At 41.8% G+C, this 21691-nt stretch overlaps 2 protein-coding genes across 4 annotated transcripts in view; one reads left to right on the top strand and one right to left on the bottom strand.

The window, feature by feature from the left end:
• Positions 1-2107: 2107 nt before the first annotated feature.
• On the bottom strand, positions 2108-5026 carry SERF1B (small EDRK-rich factor 1B). The gene is made up of 3 exons (XM_083577299.1): positions 4899-5026; positions 3128-3236; positions 2108-2674 (listed from the first exon to the last, which is right to left on the bottom strand). Exons 1-3 carry the CDS (start codon positions 4903-4905, stop codon positions 2602-2604), a joined length of 189 nt encoding a protein of 62 aa, XP_083433425.1. The 5' UTR covers positions 4906-5026; the 3' UTR covers positions 2108-2601.
• Positions 5027-7986: 2960 nt separating this feature from the next.
• BDP1 (BDP1 general transcription factor IIIB subunit) overlaps positions 7987-21691 on the top strand; it is a 51897-nt gene continuing 38192 nt past the window's right edge. For all 3 annotated transcript variants that reach the window (XM_083577309.1, XM_083577308.1, XM_083577307.1), the window contains exons 1-10: positions 7987-8421; positions 10089-10647; positions 12535-12644; positions 13116-13175; positions 14013-14150; positions 16953-17086; positions 18995-19089; positions 19259-19313; positions 19671-19823; positions 21108-21389. In XM_083577309.1, coding sequence (XP_083433435.1) covers positions 8177-8421; positions 10089-10647; positions 12535-12644; positions 13116-13175; positions 14013-14150; positions 16953-17086; positions 18995-19089; positions 19259-19313; positions 19671-19823; positions 21108-21389 — 1831 coding nt within the window. In that variant the 5' untranslated portion in view covers positions 7987-8176. The remainder of the gene's footprint in view (positions 8422-10088; positions 10648-12534; positions 12645-13115; positions 13176-14012; positions 14151-16952; positions 17087-18994; positions 19090-19258; positions 19314-19670; positions 19824-21107; positions 21390-21691) is intronic.

The following is a 21691-nucleotide window of genomic DNA, read 5'->3' as shown; positions in this document are numbered from 1 at the left end:
AAAGCAGACACCACATGGGTAGGATTAAGACTGCCATCATTATACAGCTCCAGAGTTTATCTCTGTATGGAAACAGACATGAAATAAGTAAGGGAGTGGTTTCTTTGAGGGAATACTGGTGTTTAGCTATCACAGTTGACAGCTATGACCACAGCCAATGCATCTCAAAGAGAAGCTGAACCTTCTATTGATGCAAGCATGGCTTGTATAAAGCACTTGTACAACACATGGTGCATACACAGCTACTTGCCCACCGCAATTTCTTAAAGCTCAGTTTTGCATATTCCAATAGAGAGGTGTATGGGAAATGCATCTGCAAGGAAAAAAATGTATCGAGGAATTAATGGTCTGACATAGAGCCCTGCCAGCTTGTCCCTTCCCCCTCCCTCACTCTTGTTAAGTTTTTTGATGGTGTGAGAACATTAATGTCCTGAGAACTTGGGAGGAGCTGAAGCACCACACAAAGCTGCCTTAATCAGTTGTGGAGGATAATGCTGGGTACCTTCTTTGATGTTGGACATTGTTTTGAGAAAGTGAGGCCTTGGGAGGGGGTGGCTAATGGATGATCTGCACATAGCCTGTGTGGCTTCCAAGACTGGCTATCTATAAAATTGGACGGTTTTGGGCAGTTTCTTTGAAGCTCGTGCGCTGACTAATTGGCCACAAAGCCATGCAAGCTGAGGCTACCTGGGGGAGTCACTTCACCGCTTCTTGAGGGCTTCCAAGTGGCAGACTGAAGTGCTTGCTTGGTACGTATACATTGCCTGCTGTTTTAGAATAAAATATTTAATCTTCTCACTCACTTGTGTATTTTGTATTGCTTCTGAATCTCATTTTAGAAGAACCACCTTGCCTAGGAAAAGACAAGAGGGCAGTTCAAAGGTAACTCTAGCCATGGCTTACTGCAAATGAGCAAACATGTAGTTTTCCCAGAGAGAAAGTAGTTGTTGCCTTGCTTCTCCAGTTCTGCAGTTGCGATTGAAGCCATGACTTGTCTGATCAAAGCATGGGTCTGGGTTCGGGTAAATCTCTTCAAGACAAGCCACAAGTGGTAAGCTATAGAACACACCTTAGCTATGTGTTATGGTTTGTTTGATGAAAGATAAAATCATGAGCTTAGGTTTGGATGCAACACCAAGCCAAACCATAGCTTATAGCAGCACAGCACCAGGAAAGGCTGGAGAAGTAGGGTGGGCTGCTAGCTTTACCTTTTTAAAAAGCTGGACATTTTTAATTTACACACACAAAGTGGGTATGGCTAATCCATCTTCCCTTGGGATAGCAGTATTAGAGAACCATCTATCACTTAGTTACTTGCGACCACTAATATATCTTACAAGCCAACTTCTTCTCCCCTTGCAAACTTTTACCAAACTAGTAGTGCACCTTGTTTAACGAACTGCTATACTACTGCTCCGAGACACTGAATGTTGGGTAAAATTCCAAAGGGGTCAGTTGCCTAGTCTGTTACAGAAAAGTCAAAGTATTAGAGCAGAGTGTTTGTTGTACTAGAACAACTTATCTAGTATGCTGGATTTCAGTGTCTTTGAACTTCTGAAACCCGAGTTAGGGTCACCCCGACTCCCTCCACCCCAATCTGCTAATATGCTACACAGAGCTCTATTGTTTTTAAGAGAAGTAGCAGGGAACAGAAGAATAAATTTGGCTTAATCCCAGGTCAACAGGCTTTTGTTCTTGCTCACTAGCTGAAGTACAACCATGAATGTCAAATACGTAATTCTGCTAGACCTTTAACATCACTATGGAAAACAGTCAGGCCTAAAAAAAAAAAAAAAGCAGTAAAACTAAGCAACTTATTCTTGGCTGCCATTTTTATAATCAACCAAGCTTTAGACAAAAGAGAAGGTTATTTATATTTTAGTTCAGAGTACAGATTTTAAGCTGCAGTTATACATAGTAATATATTTAGAGAATCTTGCTTAGCAGTTGAAGAATTGTATTAAGTATTCAGGCTGCAATTGAAACACAATGGAAAAGTTGTGCTGATGAAAGGACTAAGAACCCTCTGAATTGTGCCAAACGTGTCAGAAACAATGGAAAAGCTATTATAACTGTCTGGTGTACCCATTTTCAACTTAGACAGTACTTCATGCAACATTTTATTGTAAAAATAATTTACGGTTAATTTTACAGCTGAGCTTTACAAAGTGGAAAGCAAGAACAGAGACCTGGGCTTTTAAAAGTGGTATCATTTTTGAATGCTGTTGGGCTGCCAGACAGGATTCTCAGTCTATTTGCATATTTAATAACTGGTACAGTCACACAAGCCATTTACCAAGCCAACACTTAACAATGAAAATTGCAGTCAAGCCACTGCTATCATTACTAGTAGACATGCAAAGGGAACTTTGAATCCAATTTTACTGGAACTATTTCTAGTATTTCAGTTAAAGCCAAGTCAGTTGCAAATGCACTCTACTAATCAGACATTCTAAAATAAATGCATACTGGACAAATGAGCTTGTAGAAGATAAACATTAACCATTTAATGGCTGGCCACTTTTACAAATATGTCTTTTCTTAGGCCCTATTATTCTGAGATGCACTGCAGCATTATTAGGTCCTTCATGCAGCCACAGATTATTTTGCTCCTGTCTGAAGAGTTTTCTTCTCATTAGCTGCTTTCTGCTTTTGCTGCATAATTTCAGAGTCTCTGGAAAAGAAAAGATGAAGAGCGAGTGACGTCCATGTTTAGTGGAAACAATGAATATTTTTCAGGACAATAAGAGTTTTGGTTTCTCACCTTCCTCAAAAATCCCACAACCCTCTAGAATGGATTTTGGAGCACACAATGGGGAAGAATAAGAAGTCCTGTTGAACAATGTTGGTTCTCAATGTTTTAAAGTTCAGTGTTCTAGTTCTAAATTCTAAACTACACCTCCCCCCCACTTCAATTATAATAAGACTGTATCCATTCCAAATAGCCAAATGCAAGCTTAAGCACATTAAGGTAGCTTCCCAAACATCAAATATATTTTTTTCAGTCTAAGACAGGGCCACAGTACAGAAATTGTATTTTATCTTTAAGCATTCTGAGGCATAATTTTACACTACTTACATATACACCAGGGTATGTGGGTTGTCAGAGATTGCTATGCAAACATACCTCTGTTTCCTTTGAGAAGCCGACAAAGTATCCTCTTTTCTTTTTCCTTTATTTAGTTCTTGGTTTTTCTTCATGTTCTTTTGGCGGGCAAGTTCACGCTGGTTCCCACCTAAAGTTGGAACAGTTTTAAGAGTTAGGCTTTAGGCCAGTTACTAGTACCTACTTTTGACCAACAGAGCCAAAGATTGTCCATCTCTTAATTTGCACAATAGTAAAGCCTGCTGCCGATAATCCAACTTTCCCCCTTTACACTATGTTAAAAGTACCACACTTTGACTGCTCTTTGGTAAATGAAGCTTGTAAGCAAACCCTGTTGGATCAGCTGCACTACTGAGTTCCCAACTTCGCAGCCCACAGTATAGCCAATATTCTCAATATTCCCGACAAAGTGTGGCTTTGGTAAGCGCCAGTCACCAAGGAAATACTTAGCTTGCCCAGGTAGTTTGAAATCCAATCAAGTGGGCAAGTATTCAGGCTGGCTTGCAAAGGAATGTACTTCATCCAATAACATGGTGACATCTTAGCCTACAAGCTAATATAACTGATATAACCAAAGTGGGCTACTGCACATACATGTTGACAAGAACTTGAGCAGAACTGATACCAATGCCCTTTAGGTATGCATGCACAAATATTTTATGCTAGCCTTTTGATGCCATGGATCCCCAATATGAAATATATGTGTGTGCGTGCATATAATTTTGCTGCAGGTCGCTTGGAGACCTTTGGGTGACAAGCACCTAATAAGCTGAACAAATAAAAAACAACCTCTATGCTACAACAACCAACTAATTCTGTAGTAGAAAAAGTTTGAGTGCTGCAGTACAGTTTACATACGCTTCAGCCATATTTCACGCAGCTTCAATCTGTGCTGAATAAGGAACTAGGAACTTAGGAACCACCTTTGGGGGAAGGAACTTAAGGGGCTTTTTTCCAAGTAAGCCTGCGTACAAGTCTAGTTAACATTTCAATGAAGCTCTCAGCAAGACTTAGTTCCTGCTGAGGGAACAAATCGGAGCGCTCCTCTATAGAAATAACACACACTGAGCAGCATCTTTTGTTTCAGTTTAAAGTCACTGGAAACTGAAGTCGGCGCCGCCGCAGCTGTTGTTTCCAAAAAGTTAACGCTGCAGTTTGAAAATACTGTACAGTACAGCCCGCATAGTGCAAACACTTAACTATTGAGGCATATTTAGCATCCACCCGTGGACACCGAGCGTCCCCCGCTAGCTCTCTCCACTCGGGGAAGGCAGTTTGGGGCCCCGGATTCGGTGAAAAGGGCCCTTTCACACGGCTCATTCCGAATCGGGGAGACGGTAACGCGAGCGCAGCAGGGACGTATCCTGCTCACAAAGAGCATGTTGTTTCCCCGGTCGAGGAAGGAAAACAGAGCTGTGCTTTCTCAGGCCAGCCCTGCCTATCGCTTCCCTCCAGCCAGAGTCCCCGTTCACCCCAACAGACACACACAAGGGCGGCCTCTCCAGCAGCCCTCGCCGGGTCTACTCGGGAGCAAGCCCTACTGAAGTCAACGGGGGCTTCTTCCCCGGACAAAGCGCGGCCAGGGTTGCAACGTCTCTGAGGCGACCTTACAATAGCCGCCTGCCGGGGACCACAACACGGGAGCGGCAACCCACGGCTGGCCTACGATCCCCGCAAGGCCCGCTTCGGCCCCAGGCCGCCGCCGCCGCCGCCACCAATTATACAAGTCCCAACTGGCGAGGGAAGGCCACCAGCAGGGCGGTGGCGGGCGCCGCCCACGTCGCATACTTACGGGCCATGGCAAAACAATAACCCCAGCGGCGACGACCGTTACGCGCACGAACAGCAACAACCCCGCTATCCGCTCCAACTGCCAGAACCTTCTGCGCGCCCCGCCCGCCGTTGTGCTCCTTATGTAAGGGGCCGCCTCTGTGACGTCAGGCCGCACGTCGACGCCTTTCCTGTTCCCAGCCGCGCATCTGGAGCCGGTCCCGCGGTGCCCTTACTGCGCGTGCGCGCAACCCACCGATCGGGCCTCAGTGCCTGGTATCTGCTGCACGAGTTGAAGCTGAGACGCTGTGCGCGCGTTATGCGGGAGAGTGGCTCAGGGGGGTTGCTTCCGAGTTAACGCGCGTACGGTTGGGATGTAAATACAGTACCGCTACTTCCCTGGCACGCGCGGGATATGATTTCTGCACGATCTCCAGGTTTCAAATGGGATGTGAGGATCTTGCCCTAAAAGGCGGGATGGAAATGAAATGAACGAATATTCCTGTGTTTTCAGAAGCCCCACTGAGTTCGATGCATTTACCCGTGATTCATCTGAAATTATGGGGACTTTAAAGAAAACTGGGAGGATAAGGCTGCTTTTTGAATTATAATCGATTTCCAAAACTGTGGGATGTATTTTGAGATATACCATTTGTTCGGTGACTTCCAGTGTTTGAATTCTATAATGTATATTTGCACATTTCTGTTGTATTGATGTAATAGGTCAACAAAAAAGGAAGGAAAGAACAACAACAAATGCATTCCAATGTTATACTTTTATTGGCCCCTTCACATCCAGAAATCATCTGAACTCCTATGGTTCCTCAAATCAACCAAATTCACAGGTCACACGAATGGATAGAATTGATGCAGTCACAAAGCTTAAGCAGAAACCACATTCTGATACCATTTATTGCCCAGTGTCATTTGTAGGTCAGATCAAAACCGATATGAATGAGCACTAAGCCACAAAACAGTGTGCTAGTTTGGAACCACATTGCTCAATGTGACAAGAATTTGATTGGTTTAGCTACTCAGAAGTTGGGTGTTCCTGACTGTTCTTCTGCAATATTGTTTATTGCTTAGAACAGGAATGAGGATGTGGTTTCAGTGGACTTTTTGTGGCTTACCTCATCATTCCCACCTGTTCCAATGTGACCTGTGAATGTGATTGGTTTGGTTTGTTTGGAAGGTGGCGTTCTGAGCCATTTTTCTGAAATATCATTTTTGCCAGTAAGTGATATAAGGATGTGGTCTCTCTGGATGTTTTTTGGCATACTGTATAAATCCAATCATGGTTTGGTTAGCTTGATTTGAAAAAGTATAGGTTGAACTCATTAGGACACCATCATAAAAATGGGTGGAGAGCTGCAGTCCAAGATATGGTCACGTCTTTTTGGAATCAACAGTATAATAATGGCATGTTCCATAGTTATATAAAGCACTGCACTATTTTTCTGCTGACACATTCCTTTTCATATCTATAGCTCAGTATATTGGTTACTGTATATCACTATCCAAATGTTTAGATCCTTTTATGGATGTTTTATGTTGACCAACTGGATACTTTATGTACCAACCACATCTGCTCACTAGATCCTTGTCCACCATGGGTTATTAAAGCTGCGTGGATTTAGATGACTGAGACGGTGACGGGTGTAGTAAATGTATTTTTGTGTTGGAGTGTTGCCAGCTGCCCTTAAAGAGGCAGTCGTGTGCCTACTTCTTTAAAAGCCTACTCTGGATCCATGAGCATAGCCAGGATTTGGGGGGGGGGGCAGAACTGTGCTATCTATGACATTATTGGTCAGTTAGTTAAGTATTTTTAATTTATTTACTTGATTGGGGAAGGGCAGCTCCCCCCTTGCCCCCCTCTGGCTATGCCCATGTCTGGATCCAGTGGAATGTTACAACTATAGAATAGTTGCCAGCACCCCTTTCTTTCAGCAGTGTGGTGTAGTGGTTAAGAGCAGTAGATTCGTAATCTGGTGAACCAGGTTCGCATCTCCGCTCCTCCACATGCAGCTGCTGGGTGACCATGGGCTAGTCACACTTCTCTGAAGTTTGTTGTGGGGGAGGAAGGGAAAGGAGAATGTTAGCTGCTTTGAGACTCCTTTGGGTAGTGATAAAGCGGGATATCAAATCCAAACTCCTCCTCCTCTTCTTTATGTGCCTGCTGAAAAGTTTTTTATGCCACTAAGCTTATGCAGACAGCTTCTTTCTCTAATAGTTGATGATCTCCAATTTTAAATGTTCACACAGTTTTTATTGCATGTAAATTCTTCTGTAAATCACCCCAATATAATTTTTAATGAAATAGTGGTATACAATTATGCTTTATATATGAAGAGTGCAGAATATAACCCTCTAAAAATAAGGAAAATTGCAAAACTAAAAGAAAGTTCCAGATTCTGTAATAGTAGTAGTAATTTATTATTTATACCCCTCCCATCTGACTGGGTTGCCCCAGCCACGCTGGGCGGCTTCCAGCACATATAAAAACATAATAAAATATTAAACCTTAAAAAGCTTCCCAATACAGGGCTGCCTTCAGGTGTCTCCTCAAAGATATATAAATACTATTTCCTTGACATCTGATGGGAGGGCATTCCACATGGTGGGCGCCACTATTGAGAAGGTCTGCCTGGTTCCCTTCAGCTTCACTTCTTGCAAGTGAAGGAACCGCCACGAGGCCCTCGGCGTTGGACCTCAGTGTTCAGGCTGAATGATGGGGGTGCAGACGCTCCTTCAGGTATACTGGGCCGAGGCCGTTTAGGGCTTTAACGGTCAGCACCCGCACTTTTTAATTGTGCTCGGAAATGTACAACGTGGAATTACCTTTTCAAAGAATATTCGCTCTAGGAAAACACTAACATTTATAAAATCCAACTGAGGTCAACCAAACACCGGTCTCCGGGTGCCTTCCTCGGGATGGGGGCTTCACGAGGCAAGAGCCGCCAAGCCGGGAATCGCTACGAATGCACTGGGCTAATAAACTAGCCGCCTTCCCTCTCCTCGTGCAAGTCAAGTTCGACATGAACGCGCGACGCTTCCCTGCTTTTCAGGCGGGTGTCCTCGCCGCCCAGGTGATGTTCCTGTTTTGTCGCAGAATGATGACGCCACGCCGCGCGCCGTCCCCGGAGCAGCTGACAGCCCCCCCCCTCCGCGAGAGTCGGAGAGGAAGGGCGGGGAGCTGGGCTTGGGCCGACCGAGGCCGGTGACATGAGGCGGCCTCGGCGGCCGGAGGAAAAAGGGGACGGTGGGCTTTAGCGACAGTCGGCGGTTCCTCTTCGCGGCGCCATGTTCCGCCGCGCCAGGTTTAATGTGAAGCCCAACGTGAGACCGGGGGCGGCGGCGGCGGCGAGGGGCAGCCACCCCAGGGGCAGCCCCAGCCCCTCAGGCGTCGCCGCGGCCCCGGACCCCGGTCCCCAGCCCGGCTCGGTATCCGCCCCCTGCTCTTCTGAGGATGCGGCTGCCTCGGCTCTCCCGTCGGGCGCTGCCGGAAGCCTGCAGCAGGACGACGGTAGCAGCCCCAGCCCCGAGGGGTAAGCTTCGCCTTTGGCTGTAGGCTGCGCGCTTCCTTTCTCCACAAAATAAAAGGAGCCCGTTTCAGGAGATGAGCTGGAGCGCAAAAAGCTCCTTTTTTGAGAGACGCGTTGAAAATCGCGGGAACTGGTTCTCACGTGCACCTCCGACACACCTGATGGCCTGCGCCTGTGAAGGAACCCCTCGCAAAGGCCGGTGCTTCACGTCGCCTGGGACACAGTGCGGCGCTTTTATCCGGAGTCACAACGCACGTGTAGTTGGGGTGAACCAGCTCGGCGTCTTTTTTTTACTTTTATTTCAGAGGATTTATATACCTCTTTGATTGTCCTAAACCCTCAAAGCGCGCAAGTGCACAGTCGTCTGTTATTTCCTCCCCCCTTTAACCAGCATGACTTTGAATCCTATTTAGAGTAGTGTGTGTGTCTGTGATTCTAGGGCTTAAGGGAGTAGTCGAAATTATAGCTGACATTAGACAGTGATTGTGGTGCTACCAAGTTTGTGTATTGCAGGTGTGGGAAGAATTCGCAATATACATTCTTTGGTTGGCTGTGATGAAGAGGGATAATTCTAGATTTGAATTAGTTGCTGTCTCCCGGTTTCAGGAACAAGGATAGCTAAGTCATGACCTTCAAGTTGTTGCTGAGTGGCCCCATCATCTCTTCTATTTTGCCATAGTGGCTGGGCTGATGAGACTTGTAGTTTAATAGCATCTACAGGACCACAACGGGGACGCAGGTGGTGCTGTGGTCTAAACCACAGAGCCTAGGGCTTGCTGCTCAGTAGGTTGGCGGTTGACGGGGTGAGCTCCTGTTGCTTAGTCCCAGCTCCTGCCAACCTAGCAGTTTGAAAGCTAGGGAAGGTAAACGGCATTTCCGTGCGCTGCTCTGGTTCGCCAGAAGCGGCTTAGTCATGCAGGCCACATGACCCGGAAGCTGTACGCCGGCTCCCTCAGCTAGTAAAGCGAGATGAGTGCCACAACCCCAGAGTCGTCCGTGACGTCCTAACGGTCAGGGTTCCCTTTACCTTTAATTTTACAGGACCACAATTTTAGCTGCATCTTCCCTAATAATAATATGCAATGTATATTCTACCATAATACAATGATAACATATAAATATATTAATTATATGTGCGGCCGTCATTCCCAGCTTTTAGGTGTTAAGACCTTTGGTCATTAATTTGGATAGTTCTGTGCTATGATCTCCGACCTATTTTATGGTGTTTACCTTTTAGTGATATGGGGTAAGAGTAATTTTTTATAGTTATTGTAGGATGAGCACCCTTAGAAATTTTGTTCTGTTGCATTTTTTCTATATTTGGTTTTTAAATTATTGTTAACCTTTTTGTATTATTATGTATTAGTAAGTCAGAAATGTCTTCTTATTGAAAGTGATGACTGAATGTATCAAATAATATAAATACTGTACTAGATTGCTAACAGTGAGCTGTATGTGGGACTCTAGCCATCTATATTCTAAGTAGATATAAAGTTGTAATATATTTTTTGCTTTAATTTTTTATGTCTAATCAGAATAAGCATTTTCAAAAATAAACTTGTAATATGATGTGATTGGCTTTGTGGGAATACAGTGCATTTATTTATTTTTAAAACAGCCTGATTACAATTTTTAGAAATATGACAATTTTCTCTCTTTTAATCTTCCAGACATGAAAAGACCAACGCTAGTGGTGATGGAGATTGTAGTAGACATACAGAGACACTTCTGCAGAGAAGAAAACGAATATCTACAATGCCTAATCTTGCTAAACCACGAGTTGCACCACTATCCACACAATGTGTTGCCACTTCAGCATCAAAATGTTCTCAAAAACAAGTACCTCATTCTCCTGTTGTTTGTAACCCTCCACTTCAGAAGGACTTGCCACCTTCTGAGAAGACCAATGTGGAGAATTCCCCGAAGTCTCCCATACTTCCTGAAAAGAAAACTCCTGTTCCCCAAGTACCACAATTCTCTCCATTCAAAAAGTCTGTAAGTAAAGAGCCAAATGCATGTGTAACAGGTCAAAGAAGCGACGAAGCCCTGCAGAAGAACACATCCTCACCCCTCAAAGAGAGACCAACGCAGGAAAGTCTGATTCAAGAAGAAATACCACACTCAAAATGTATTCCAGGCAAAGAGAAAAGAATATGTTCCGATCGTGAGAAAATAATCAAAGCTCAGAAGCTAAGGAAGATGCTCAAGGAAGAGTTGAAGAAAGAGAAGGTATAACAACACTTCAGAGATTTGGTTATGAGGAAGAGGGGAAAGTAATAGAAAGAGCATATAGCCTGATTTATGCATAGAAGTCATATTAAATCAAATTTGGCATTTGATTCAGTAGTATTGTCTCTGCCCTGATTTTCTAGGGTTTTGGATAGGAGATTTATGTAGTCTTACCTGGAGATTAGCATTCAAAGCATGCACTTTGCCACTTCCACAAGACATATGGAAGCTCTTGATGTCATGATATGATGCTTCCCTATAAAAGGTAGTTTGCTAAAGGTTTCCAGTTTTTAAAGGTAAAAGCTGGCGTGACCCTCAGCAACATTGTATGATACATCAATTTATAACAAGGATAAGGAAATTATGGTCCTGCAAATGTTGTAGTACTGTACTTGATGCTACAGTACTTGATGCTTGGCCATGCTGACTGGAGTTGTTGGACGGTATAGTTCAACAACACCTGGAAAGAGCAGCTCAGCCCAGCGGTTCTATCGACCAACACATTGCTTGGATCCCTCAATTGCTTTCAGCAGTTTGAGACCCATGGGTGCTGCCTGGCTTAAAAAAAAAAAACAACCAAAAAAAACCCCACCAACACCTGGAAGGTCACTTATTAGCTTGCCGGATTTAGTAGCTTAATGGCCAGCAGACATTGAACTTTGCTTGTATCTGGGGGATGTCTTTTTGTAAGATTATCATGGTTGTATAGTATGCTCTGAATGAGAAATGATATAATGGAACTGGTTAGTGCCTCTCTTTAGAAGGTGGCATCACATGAAATATGATTTTTAAATCAAGCATGCTACCTTTTAAAATGGAATGTGGAGGGGGGGACCTGTTAGGATGGTCTGCCCTCGGAGTCTGATGGATCCAATCAGTTTCCAGGTGACTTGGAGGATTTTCTGGCTGATATATCTGGCACTCTTGTCAAAGTCCTAGCTGACCTCAGGAACATTTGAATGGGTTGCCATGATCACTCTTGAGCTCCTCCCCTGCTTTGTGGAGCCTATTTGGCTTACTGGTTCACAACAGAGCTTAGGGCAAGGACACAAGCTAGGCGAGATGGCTTCAACACAAGTAGAGGAAAACTCCAGTCAAATGTGGTCAAACACTGGTGAGGGCTCTTCATCAAGCCTACCTAGTGGCAGGGGGCAGACAGGTGTGGGGGACTCCATGGTCCTGAATGGGGTAACTGTACCCCTGAAAGAGCAGGTGCGAAGCCTGGGAGTCATTTTGGACTCACAGCTGTCCATGGAGGTGCAGGTCAATTCTGTGTCCAGGGCAGCTGTCTACCAGCTCCATCTGGTATGCAGGCTGAGATCCTATCTGCCCGCGGACTGTCTCGCCAGAGTGGTGCATGCTCCAGTTATGAAGGCAGCCCTGTTTAGGGAAGTTTTTTAATGACTGATATTTTAATGTATTTTTAATCTGTTGGAAGCCGCCCAGAGTGGCTGGGGAAACCCAGCCAGATGGGTGGGGTATAAGTAATAAAATTATTATTATTACTATTATTAATAATAATTGCTGAAACCTATACACTGCCTTTCTGCATTCAGTGCCTAAGGCAGCTTAGACTATTATAAAAACACATAAAAATAATCATATTAAAAGAAAACAATACATACAATTAAAACAGAGTAGTTGCAATTACTCCAGTAAAAAATAACAATAAAATGAGCAGTCAATTAAGGTTAATGAAAAGCTCCCACAAGGCCACTCAGAAAAAGAGCAACCAAGTTGTCATAAATCTGTCTAAAAAAGAAGGCTTTGCTTATATATTTGTTACAAAATATATGAACTTGATTTTAACGTATAGACTCCCAATAAGAAAGCTGATTAAGTCTAAAACCCTATCAAACTCATATAAATGTTAATTTTTGTGTCTAGCAACAACAGAAATATAAATACCCAGTAATTGAAAAAAGCATGCCAGAAGATCGTTCAAAAATGGTTATGAGGGACTTCATATACTATCTGCCTGAAAACAATCCAATGAAGTAAGTACACATTTTATTTTTATTGTAAATGTAAATTGTTTTTATATATTTGTTATGTCTTCATTTTATCTTTCCTTTAAGATACCCAGGCCTCCTCCTTTTCACTTTTCAGGCTTGTGGAAAATTTGGGATTCCTTGTTAAGTTGCTTTAAATAATATCAGCTTTCTCCATTGTCCATGGGAAAACATCAGGGCTCATACAAAGGAATTTTAAGTAATTAGATTTCTAAATAATTCATAGTTGTCTTGTTCTGACAACCAATAAATCACATAGATACATTTCCCCCCAATCCCACTGAAGTTTGTGTGAATAAACCTAATTAAATTAAAAGCCTAATATTTCACATTAAAGTGTGCTCTGAGTAGGATGGTAAATCACACAGGTAAACTGCAGGAATGTTCACTAGTTGCTGTCTTCAAATTTTATTTTAAGAAATGGCTAATGAAAATTGTGCTTTTTATATTTAATAGATCTTCACTGGTGGAAGAAAAGAAATCCGAAAAGCCTTCTACAGTGACTCAAGCAAAAGAGTAATTTTTTGTCCCTTCTTTCAAATAGAACTAGTGATCTGTGCAATAATTTAGCAAAGAGGGATTTGTATGAAAAAGATTTGTTTGTTTAATGTTATTGAAACTGAATTATTGCTCTAAATATTATAATCCCAGAATTTTTTTCTTTTACTTGAAGATAATACTACTTTGGGCAGTGTATTGTAATAAATTACCCATATGGTAAAACTCTGCTAGGACCAGTTTAGACATAATCCTAGCTAAGACCAAGTACAAGTTGTGTTCTTGGGTACATGGGTTCCCCAAGCTTCTTCCCTCTCGCATGAAAACTCATTGTACCTTATCTGCACTGTCTTTAACAGTTGTGGGCAAGAAATTCTCAGCAGAAGTCTTGTGTGTAAGTGGGTTACCAAAATTGGATTCCACCTTTTGCCTGCACTGATATTAACCATTTTAACCTTAAGTCTTAATCCAGCATTTGATTCTTTATTTCAAATGCTGGCTTAGGAGTCCCCAGGGTTAGTACAAAATAATACCATGGTTGATGGCAGCAAGAGGAATATTAGTACATCAGAGGAGTGGGTTAGGATTGTGATTTATTTATTTATTGCACTTTCTCATCTGCTAGTGGATGCTGGCTCTCAACAGCCAGTTTAAAATATATGCCTATTTAAAGTGTATGTGCAAGAACACATTACAGTCTTCTGAAAAAAGGTGTACAGTATAATGACAGTTGTTTCCAGTGCCATGGTTGGAAGTAACTGATAAGCGCTTCGGCCATAGAAAAGAATTTTTATTTGAAAAGGAAATATGAAGAAAGTTCCCTGCTACTTAAACTGTTATCTCTTCCCATTTCAGGCCTGAAATCATTCTTGAAAGCGAAAATGAGGAAGATGAGGATGAAGAAGAAGGGGGAGATGATGATGATGATGGCCCTCTTCTTGTACCTCGGGTAAAGGTTGCGGAAGATGGTTCGATTATTCTCGATGAAGAAAGGTTAGGTTTTGTCATTTTGTATCTGCTTTAGGAAAAGAACAAACATTTGCAGAATTTCTTGGCTCAATATATCTTGCTGCCTGAGGCAAAGCTGAAATAGTACTTCCACCTCGGCTAAGACCAGCACTTTAAGAAAGCTGCTGCACCATTCAGATACCAATTCTTGCCTTAACTCCTTCCTTTTCTAAGTTTGGAGTCTATGAGCTCTTACCTGGGAGTAATACCTATTGAGTTCAGTGGGACTACTTTTGAGTAGACCTGCATTGGACATTGCTGCATTGCCCTTCTGACTCTGTTTCAGTCTCACATATGCACTTTCTTTCTGTTGCCCCCCTTCAATAGCATATGCTCAGTTTTAAACTGCAGAGGACGGGGAGCAGAGGTTTTTTTTTTTTTTTATATAATATTTTTATTTTCCATATAAACACAATACAACGAACATAAACATACAAAAAACAGAAAACAAAACAAAAAACATGTATCATTTCATATCCTAATTTCATATCCCATCTTCCCCGACTTCCTCATGCCTCCCCTTTCTGTATTCCAAATTCTTATTGATTGTTCAGCAAATCTTCCCTTATTTTAATTTAAATTTAGACTATTCTTCCTTATTCTCCTTGTCTTAACCATTACTAATAGTAACCATTTACTTTCCAGTCCAACATCATTCTAACTTTCATTAACTTTGTAATATTTCTTTAAATAGTCCTTAAATTTTTTCCATTCTTCTTGCGCTGCTTCTCTTCCCTGGTTTCGGATTCTGCTCGTCATTTCTGCCAAGCCCATATAGTCTATCACCTTCATCTGCCATTCTTCCAGTGTGGGTAGTTCCTGCGTCTTCCAGTACTTCGCAATGAGTATTCTATCTGCTGTTGTAGCATACATAAAGAAAGTTATATCCGTCTTTAACACCCCTTGGCCGACAATACCCAAGAGAAAGGCCTCTGGTTTCTTGGGGAAAGTATGTTTAAATACCTTTTTAAGTTCATTATAGATCATTTCCCAGAATGCCTTAATCTTCGGGCAAGTCCACCAAAGATGAAAAAATGTACCTTCAGTTTCTTTACATTTCCAACATTTGTTATCAGGCACATGGTAAATCTTTGCAAGCTTGACTGGGGTTATGTACCACCTATATATCATTTTCATAATGTTTTCTCTTAAGGCATTACACGCCGTAAATTTTATCCCGGTGGTCCACAACTTTTCCCAATCAGCAAACAAGATATTATGACCAATGTCCTGAGCCCATTTAATCATGACCGATTTAACCGTTTCATCTTGTGTATTCCATTTCAGCAGCAAATTGTACATTTTGGACAAATTCTTAGTACTGGGTTCTAACAGTTCTGTCTCCAATTTTGATTTTTCCACCTGGAAGCCAATTTTACTGTCCAGTTTAAACGCTTCGTTTATTTGATGGTAGTGAAACCAGTCTCTCACCTTCCCTTTTAATTTCTCAAAACTCTGCAATCTCAATTTGTCCCCTTCCTTTTCCAAAATTTCCCAGTATCTTGGCCACTTGGACTCCATATTTAACTTTTTAACTGCCTTAGCTTCCATTGGCGACAGCCACCTTGGAGTTTTATTTTCCAGCAAGTCTTTATATCTGACCCAGACATTTAGTAGTGCTTTTCTGACAATATGATTTTTGAAACTTTTATGTGCTTTAACCTTGTCATACCACAAATATGCATGCCACCCAAAAATGTTATTAAAACCTTCCAAATCCAAAATGTCTGTGTTTTCAAGAAGTAGCCATTCTTTCAGCCAGCAGAAAGCTGCCGCTTCATAGTAAAGTTTAAAGTCTGGCAGGGCAAACCCCCCTCTTTCCTTTGAATCCGTTAATATCTTAAATTTAATTCTGGGCTTTTTGCCCTGCCAGACAAATTTAGATATGTCTTTTTGCCACCTCTTGAAACAATCCATTTTATCAATTATTTGCAATGCTTGGAACAAAAACAACATTCTTGGCAATACATTCATCTTTATAGCTGCAATACGGCCTAACAAGGAAAGCTTTAAGTTGGACCAAATCTCCAGATCTTTTTTCACTTCTCTCCAAGTTTTTTCATAATTATCTTTAACCAAATTCACATTTTTAGCTGTCATATTTATACCCAAATATTTCACTTTTTTAACCACAGTTAACCCTGTCTCATTCTGAAACCTTTCCTTTTCTATCTGTGTCAAATTTTTCTCCAAAACCTTTGTCTTAGACTTATTCAATTTAAATCCTGCCATTTGACCAAACTCTTGAATTATTTCCAAAACTCTTTTCGTGCTAGCTTCTGGCTCTTGTAATGTAAGTACTAAGTCATCTGCAAATGCTCTCAGTTTATATTGTTTAGCTCCGACCTGAATCCCTTTAACCAACTGGTCCCTCCGGGGAGCAGAGGTTTGAGGCAGTGGGAATAAGTGGTGGCGGCAAGTCAGCCTGTCCTTAATTATAAAAAGAAATTCTACCTGTGGAAAGTGTGCCAAATCTGTCACCTGAGTGCTTTGCTTCCGGTTGCCTAATAGCCAGCTGGGCCCTGGATCTCTTAAGGCTTCTTGTTTCTCACATTGATCTTAATGGTTGCTGGATTAGTGAACTATATTCATATTGGTATGGAATGATAACTTAAGGCCATACCAGAGTTCACTGAAAAACTGTAAACTGTTCATTAAAGTGTTTGCTAGTAAGAGCAGAAATTTTAGTAAATTTGAGGTGGGAATCAATTGGTCTTCACTATTTATTAAGACAGTTTTCTTGCAACATTTCTTTTGTATTCTAATATCTCTCAATTTCACATTTAGCTTAACTGTGGAAGTTTTAAGGACAAAAGGGCAATGTGTGGTAGAAGATAATGATCCCATCTTTGAGCGTGGATCCACAACAACCTACTCAAGTTTCAGGAGAAGCTATTATACCAAGCCATGGTCAGAAAAAGGTAGGTGCAGCTCAGTGATGTTCTTTGCATTTGGCTTTGAAGGACCCCTGGACAGTTAAGTCGAGTCAAAGGTGACTATGGGGTTGTGGCGCTCATCTCGCTTTCAGGCTGAGGGAGCCAGCGTTTGTCCACAGACAGCTTTCCAGGTCATGTGGCCAGTATGACTAAACCACTTCCAGTGCAATGGAACACTGTGATGGAAACCAGAGTGCATGGAAACGTCGTTTACCTTCCCGCCGCAGCAGTACCTATTTATCTGCTTGCACTAGTGTGCTTTCAATTTGCTAGGTTGGCAGGAGCTGGGACCGAGCGACGGGAGCTTACCCCGTCACGGGGATTTGAACCGCTGACCTTCTGATCAGCTAGCCCAAGAGGCTCAGTGATTTAGACCACAGCGCCACCCGCGTCCCTGGCTTTGAAGACCTGCACTCTTTTAAGTATCTTGGCTTGTATGGATTGAGGTGGACAAAGCTAGTGTGAATGGCAAGAGCTGCATGCATCCTTATCTTATTTCTATCCTGGACTTCAGTCACTGCAAAATAATGGAGTTACTGTCATGAAATCTTACTCAATACTGATCCAGTGTAGATTCCAATGTCTAGTTGGCAGAGTAACAATCTAAACACATTGCAGGATTAAAAAAGACAAAAAAAAAAAGACCAGAGGCAATTGTATTTCACCCAGCAGAGCTTTACTGCTACTGAAGGCAAATGAGCATAATAGTCACAAATCCAATACATTCATGATTGGCACTGTCCATAAGAAATCTAGTTGCGGCAGACTTAACTTAAACTTACAGTAACTTATAGTAAGTCTAAACCTTAACACTAAGCATACTATGTACAGAAGGAAAAGAGTTAGAAAGAGAAAAGTGAAACCCAGGCTCCTTCTGGCCTTATTTTTATAGTCAGCATGACCTTGACTGAAAGAGATAACAGGACCAGTTTAAGCCAGCTGTACTCAGCTTCTTTGAAGGAATAACCCAAACATCATGAACCTTCTGCTTGTTTCTTTCACGCAGAGAAGCTTCCAGAACCCTCTTGAATTAATTAGAGTAGGAAAGATCTCTGCACATCAGATCAATACTTCTGCATTAAGAAATGCAAACTGACAGTTACATCATGTAACATAATTTGTATTTTTTTACAATCCATGGTGTGTGTGTGCATGCATGCAAGTTAATTGCAAGAGTAAGTCTTAGTGGCATTTACTGCTGCAAAGAGTTACAGTGCCTTTGACTTTCTGTGCAAATCTGGCAGTAGCGATCAAATGATTATGTATACTCCTGTATCCATATAATTTCAAGTAATTCTCATGTTCTGTTTCTATATACATTGTTGTGTGCCCATATACATTGTTGGACTGTAGCTCCCATTAGCCCCAGCCAGCATAACCATTAGTGAGGGATGTTGGGAGTTGTAGCCCAACAACAACTGGAGGGCCCCAGGTTAGTTACCCCTACTCTAGATCTACTGTACTGTACAGAGTTAAAAATAGCTGGATGCTAATTGACAGTGTTTATCGGTGTGCTTTAAACTAATTATTCATTGCTGCCAGAGGAAGATTAGTGTTAGTAGCTCACTTTTTTAGGCTCCATTTGTGGTCCTGGAGAGATATAACTTAGTTCTGCACATTTGGAGTGAATAGCTTAAAATCCTTTTCAATGAGAACACCTGAAAAACAGAACTGTGTTTCACCGAATTGTAAAGCTATGCAACCCTTATTAAAATGTGCCTACAATACAGTAGCTAATGTTAGCATGAAATATTATCCATTTCAAAATATGCAGCTAAAGGGAGATGCTTTGGTATTTAGCTGAATGTGTGCATTTATTGATCATGAGATTAAAACTGATATACCAAAATTGCTTAGTAAAAAATGGCTAAACTGTTTTTTTCTCTCTTACAGAAACAGACATGTTCTTCTTAGCTATAAGTATGGTAGGAACTGACTTCTCGATGATTAGTCAGCTTTTTCCTCACAGAGCAAGAACAGAGATTAAGGTAAGCACTGAAAACCCCCCAAAATCAATTGAGAAGTGATCATCTGGTTGTGGATCTATCATTTTATGCTGTTCTGTTAAACATTTGCACAGATCATTTCAATTGAGTTTGCTTCTGTATCAGCTGATGATCTGAAAATGGCTTATATAGCATTACTTTCTGTTTTCAGAATAAATTTAAACGTGAAGAAAAGGCCAATGGATGGCGAATAGATAAAGCATTCAGTAAGTATTACCACATGTTTAATCATTTTTTTCATTTGGGGGAAATGGTGTGTGTACACTAGCAAAACTAAACTAAAATTCCATAACTGTACCTTTTTACAATAGATAAACATTTTGAGTAAAGGGTCTTGTTTCATCGCTCTGTTAGATCTCGTTTAATGGTTCTTGATATTCAGTAAATATTATGTTTTCTCGTGCTATTAAGTAGCATCAGGACTACATGTATTTTAAAATACTAATTTTTAGTTGCATGAACTTCAGTGACAAATCCTTTCAGGACAACAGAAGCTCAAGACAAAATTATTATTTTTAGCTGGAATGTTTGTACATAAAATAATCATCTCCCCTTTTTTACAGAAGAAAAAACGCCATTTGACTTTGATTTCTTTACAAAACTCCTTGAGAAGGTCCTGGAAAATGAAAAGAGAAAAAAGGATAAGGATGCTAAATGTCAGCATCAAAAAGAAAAAAATCCCAATGAGAAAAAAACACTCAAGAAAAAGCGAAAAGGTATTTCTGAGTACTTAAATGTATTAAGGAGTAAAACTATATCCTATTTGTTATTAAATTTCACTTCTAAGATCTGATGGAGCCACTGTTTTGCATTCCTTCTGTGTGCAATGTTAGATTTGTCAGTGTAGACCAGGGGTTGGCTAAATTTTTTAGCCGTGGGCCGGTCCACTGTCCCTCAGACCTTGTGGCGGGCTGGAGAAGCAGCACTGGGCTGCTGCTGCCGCCACCACTGCCACCGCCACCGCTGCTTCTCGTGGAAAGGCAGAGGGAGCTCATTGGCTCCATTCTCTGGCCCACAGGAGCACCAGGGCGGCGACGGTGGAGGGAAGATGAGCGGCACGAAAGGGCTGGCTTCGGAGAGGGGCTGCTTAACATGGCAGTCAGCTCAGCCCAGCCCCCTTCCTCCTCTAGGCAGGGCAGGGAGAAGCCAGGAGGAGGGGGGGAGGAGGTGCCGCAGTGGTGTGTGTGGGAAATGGAATGGCACAGAAAAAAAATGGCACAGCCCAAATGAACAGAATCCCCATGCTGATCCACGGACAGTCCGTGGGCCGGATCCTGAAGGCAATTGGGCCTCATCTGGCCCCCGGGCCTTAGTTTGCCAACCCCTGGTGTAGACAGTACTGCACTCTAGAAAGCCTTTCCAAAGGCTTGATTGGTAATGAAGGCTGCAAAAACACTTTGCCTTACAGGCATTTCACATAATGCATGTTTGATTGTTGCTTTTTTCAATGCTAGAATTAGTTTTGTTTTGATTTCTTTCACTGTTTTACAGGTCTAGGGCTTGTTCTGTCTTATCCTTGGGTTTTTATTTAAATTTAATATTACCATCTTGAATAGTTTTGATTGGAATATGTCACATGCATAGTCACATTGGGTGATATCCAATGGTGCCCATCTGCCGGCAGAAAAAAACTTTGGCTTCTCCTTCTCCGTATAGACCTCATGCTCTGGGACAGATTTGGTTGGTTGCATAGATTTGCTGCAGGGAAGGAGAAGTCCTGTTCTGCTATGTTGCATTTCTCTTATTTTCATATAATATTGGCGTGTGTGTGGAATTAAGACTTTTTCTCACAGCTAAAACTGTCTTTGGGGGTGGGGTACAGTGGAGGGAAGGAGGACTGATGAAAGGGAAAGCAGAATAAGTTGAATAATCTTATATGGAGAAAGTAGAATTCTATTTTTGTTCTTGGGATTTTGAAAAAAAGCTTTTGGTATTTTTTTTTAGCTTCCTTGTTGAGAATTGTCTTGCTGTAGGTATATTTACATTGTATACTTTGATAGCTAAAGTTGTCAATGGACAAGCAAACCATGGTCAGGATGACCCACAGAATGCCAGAATTTCTGATGCAGAAATGGAAGTGGACGCTGGCACAGCCGAAAAAGAGAACGAAGAATCTCCTAGCATTTTGGAACAGGCAGACGGGCAGACAGTTACTGAATCAGTGATGGTAAAAAAGAAGAGAAAAAGGAAGAAAAAGGATTCTGAACAGGAGGCAGAGAATCTTCCTGACGAAAGAACTATTTCTGCAGAAGTGGCTGAGGGAGAAAAAACTAGAAAGAAAAGTAAGAATCTATAAATTGTTGCTACTATGTCACAGTGTGCATGTGTGCTGATTTTGCTAATCTTATTCCAGACGCTAAACTATTTATTGCAAGATAAAACAGCCTTAGTAACATAACCAAATTCACTCAACTGAAGCTCATTTACTTCATCTTAATGACAAGTGTACAGCATAAATAGAGATGATTTTCATATTGAATTTGAGACTACTTTAAAACCTGTATGTAACAAAATGGCTTGATGTGCATCTGCAAGTAGTTGGATACAATATGTGTTGTATTCCCAAAGATTTGTAGGCTGTGCA

The sequence above is a fragment of the Podarcis filfolensis genome (assembly GCF_964270895.1).
Source record: "Podarcis filfolensis genome assembly, chromosome: 11".
In the NCBI taxonomy this organism is placed as follows: Eukaryota; Metazoa; Chordata; class Lepidosauria; order Squamata; family Lacertidae; genus Podarcis; species Podarcis filfolensis.
This window is presented reverse-complemented; position numbering and strand designations above follow the sequence as displayed.

What these genes read in the sequence shown, in the direction of transcription:
- SERF1B (XM_083577299.1), bottom strand. An exon ending in GCTTCTCAAAGGAAACAGAG is followed by an intron (nt 2,675 to 3,127) that starts GTATGTTTGCAT and finishes TTTCTTTTCCAG; the next exon opens with AGACTCTGAAATTATGCAGC.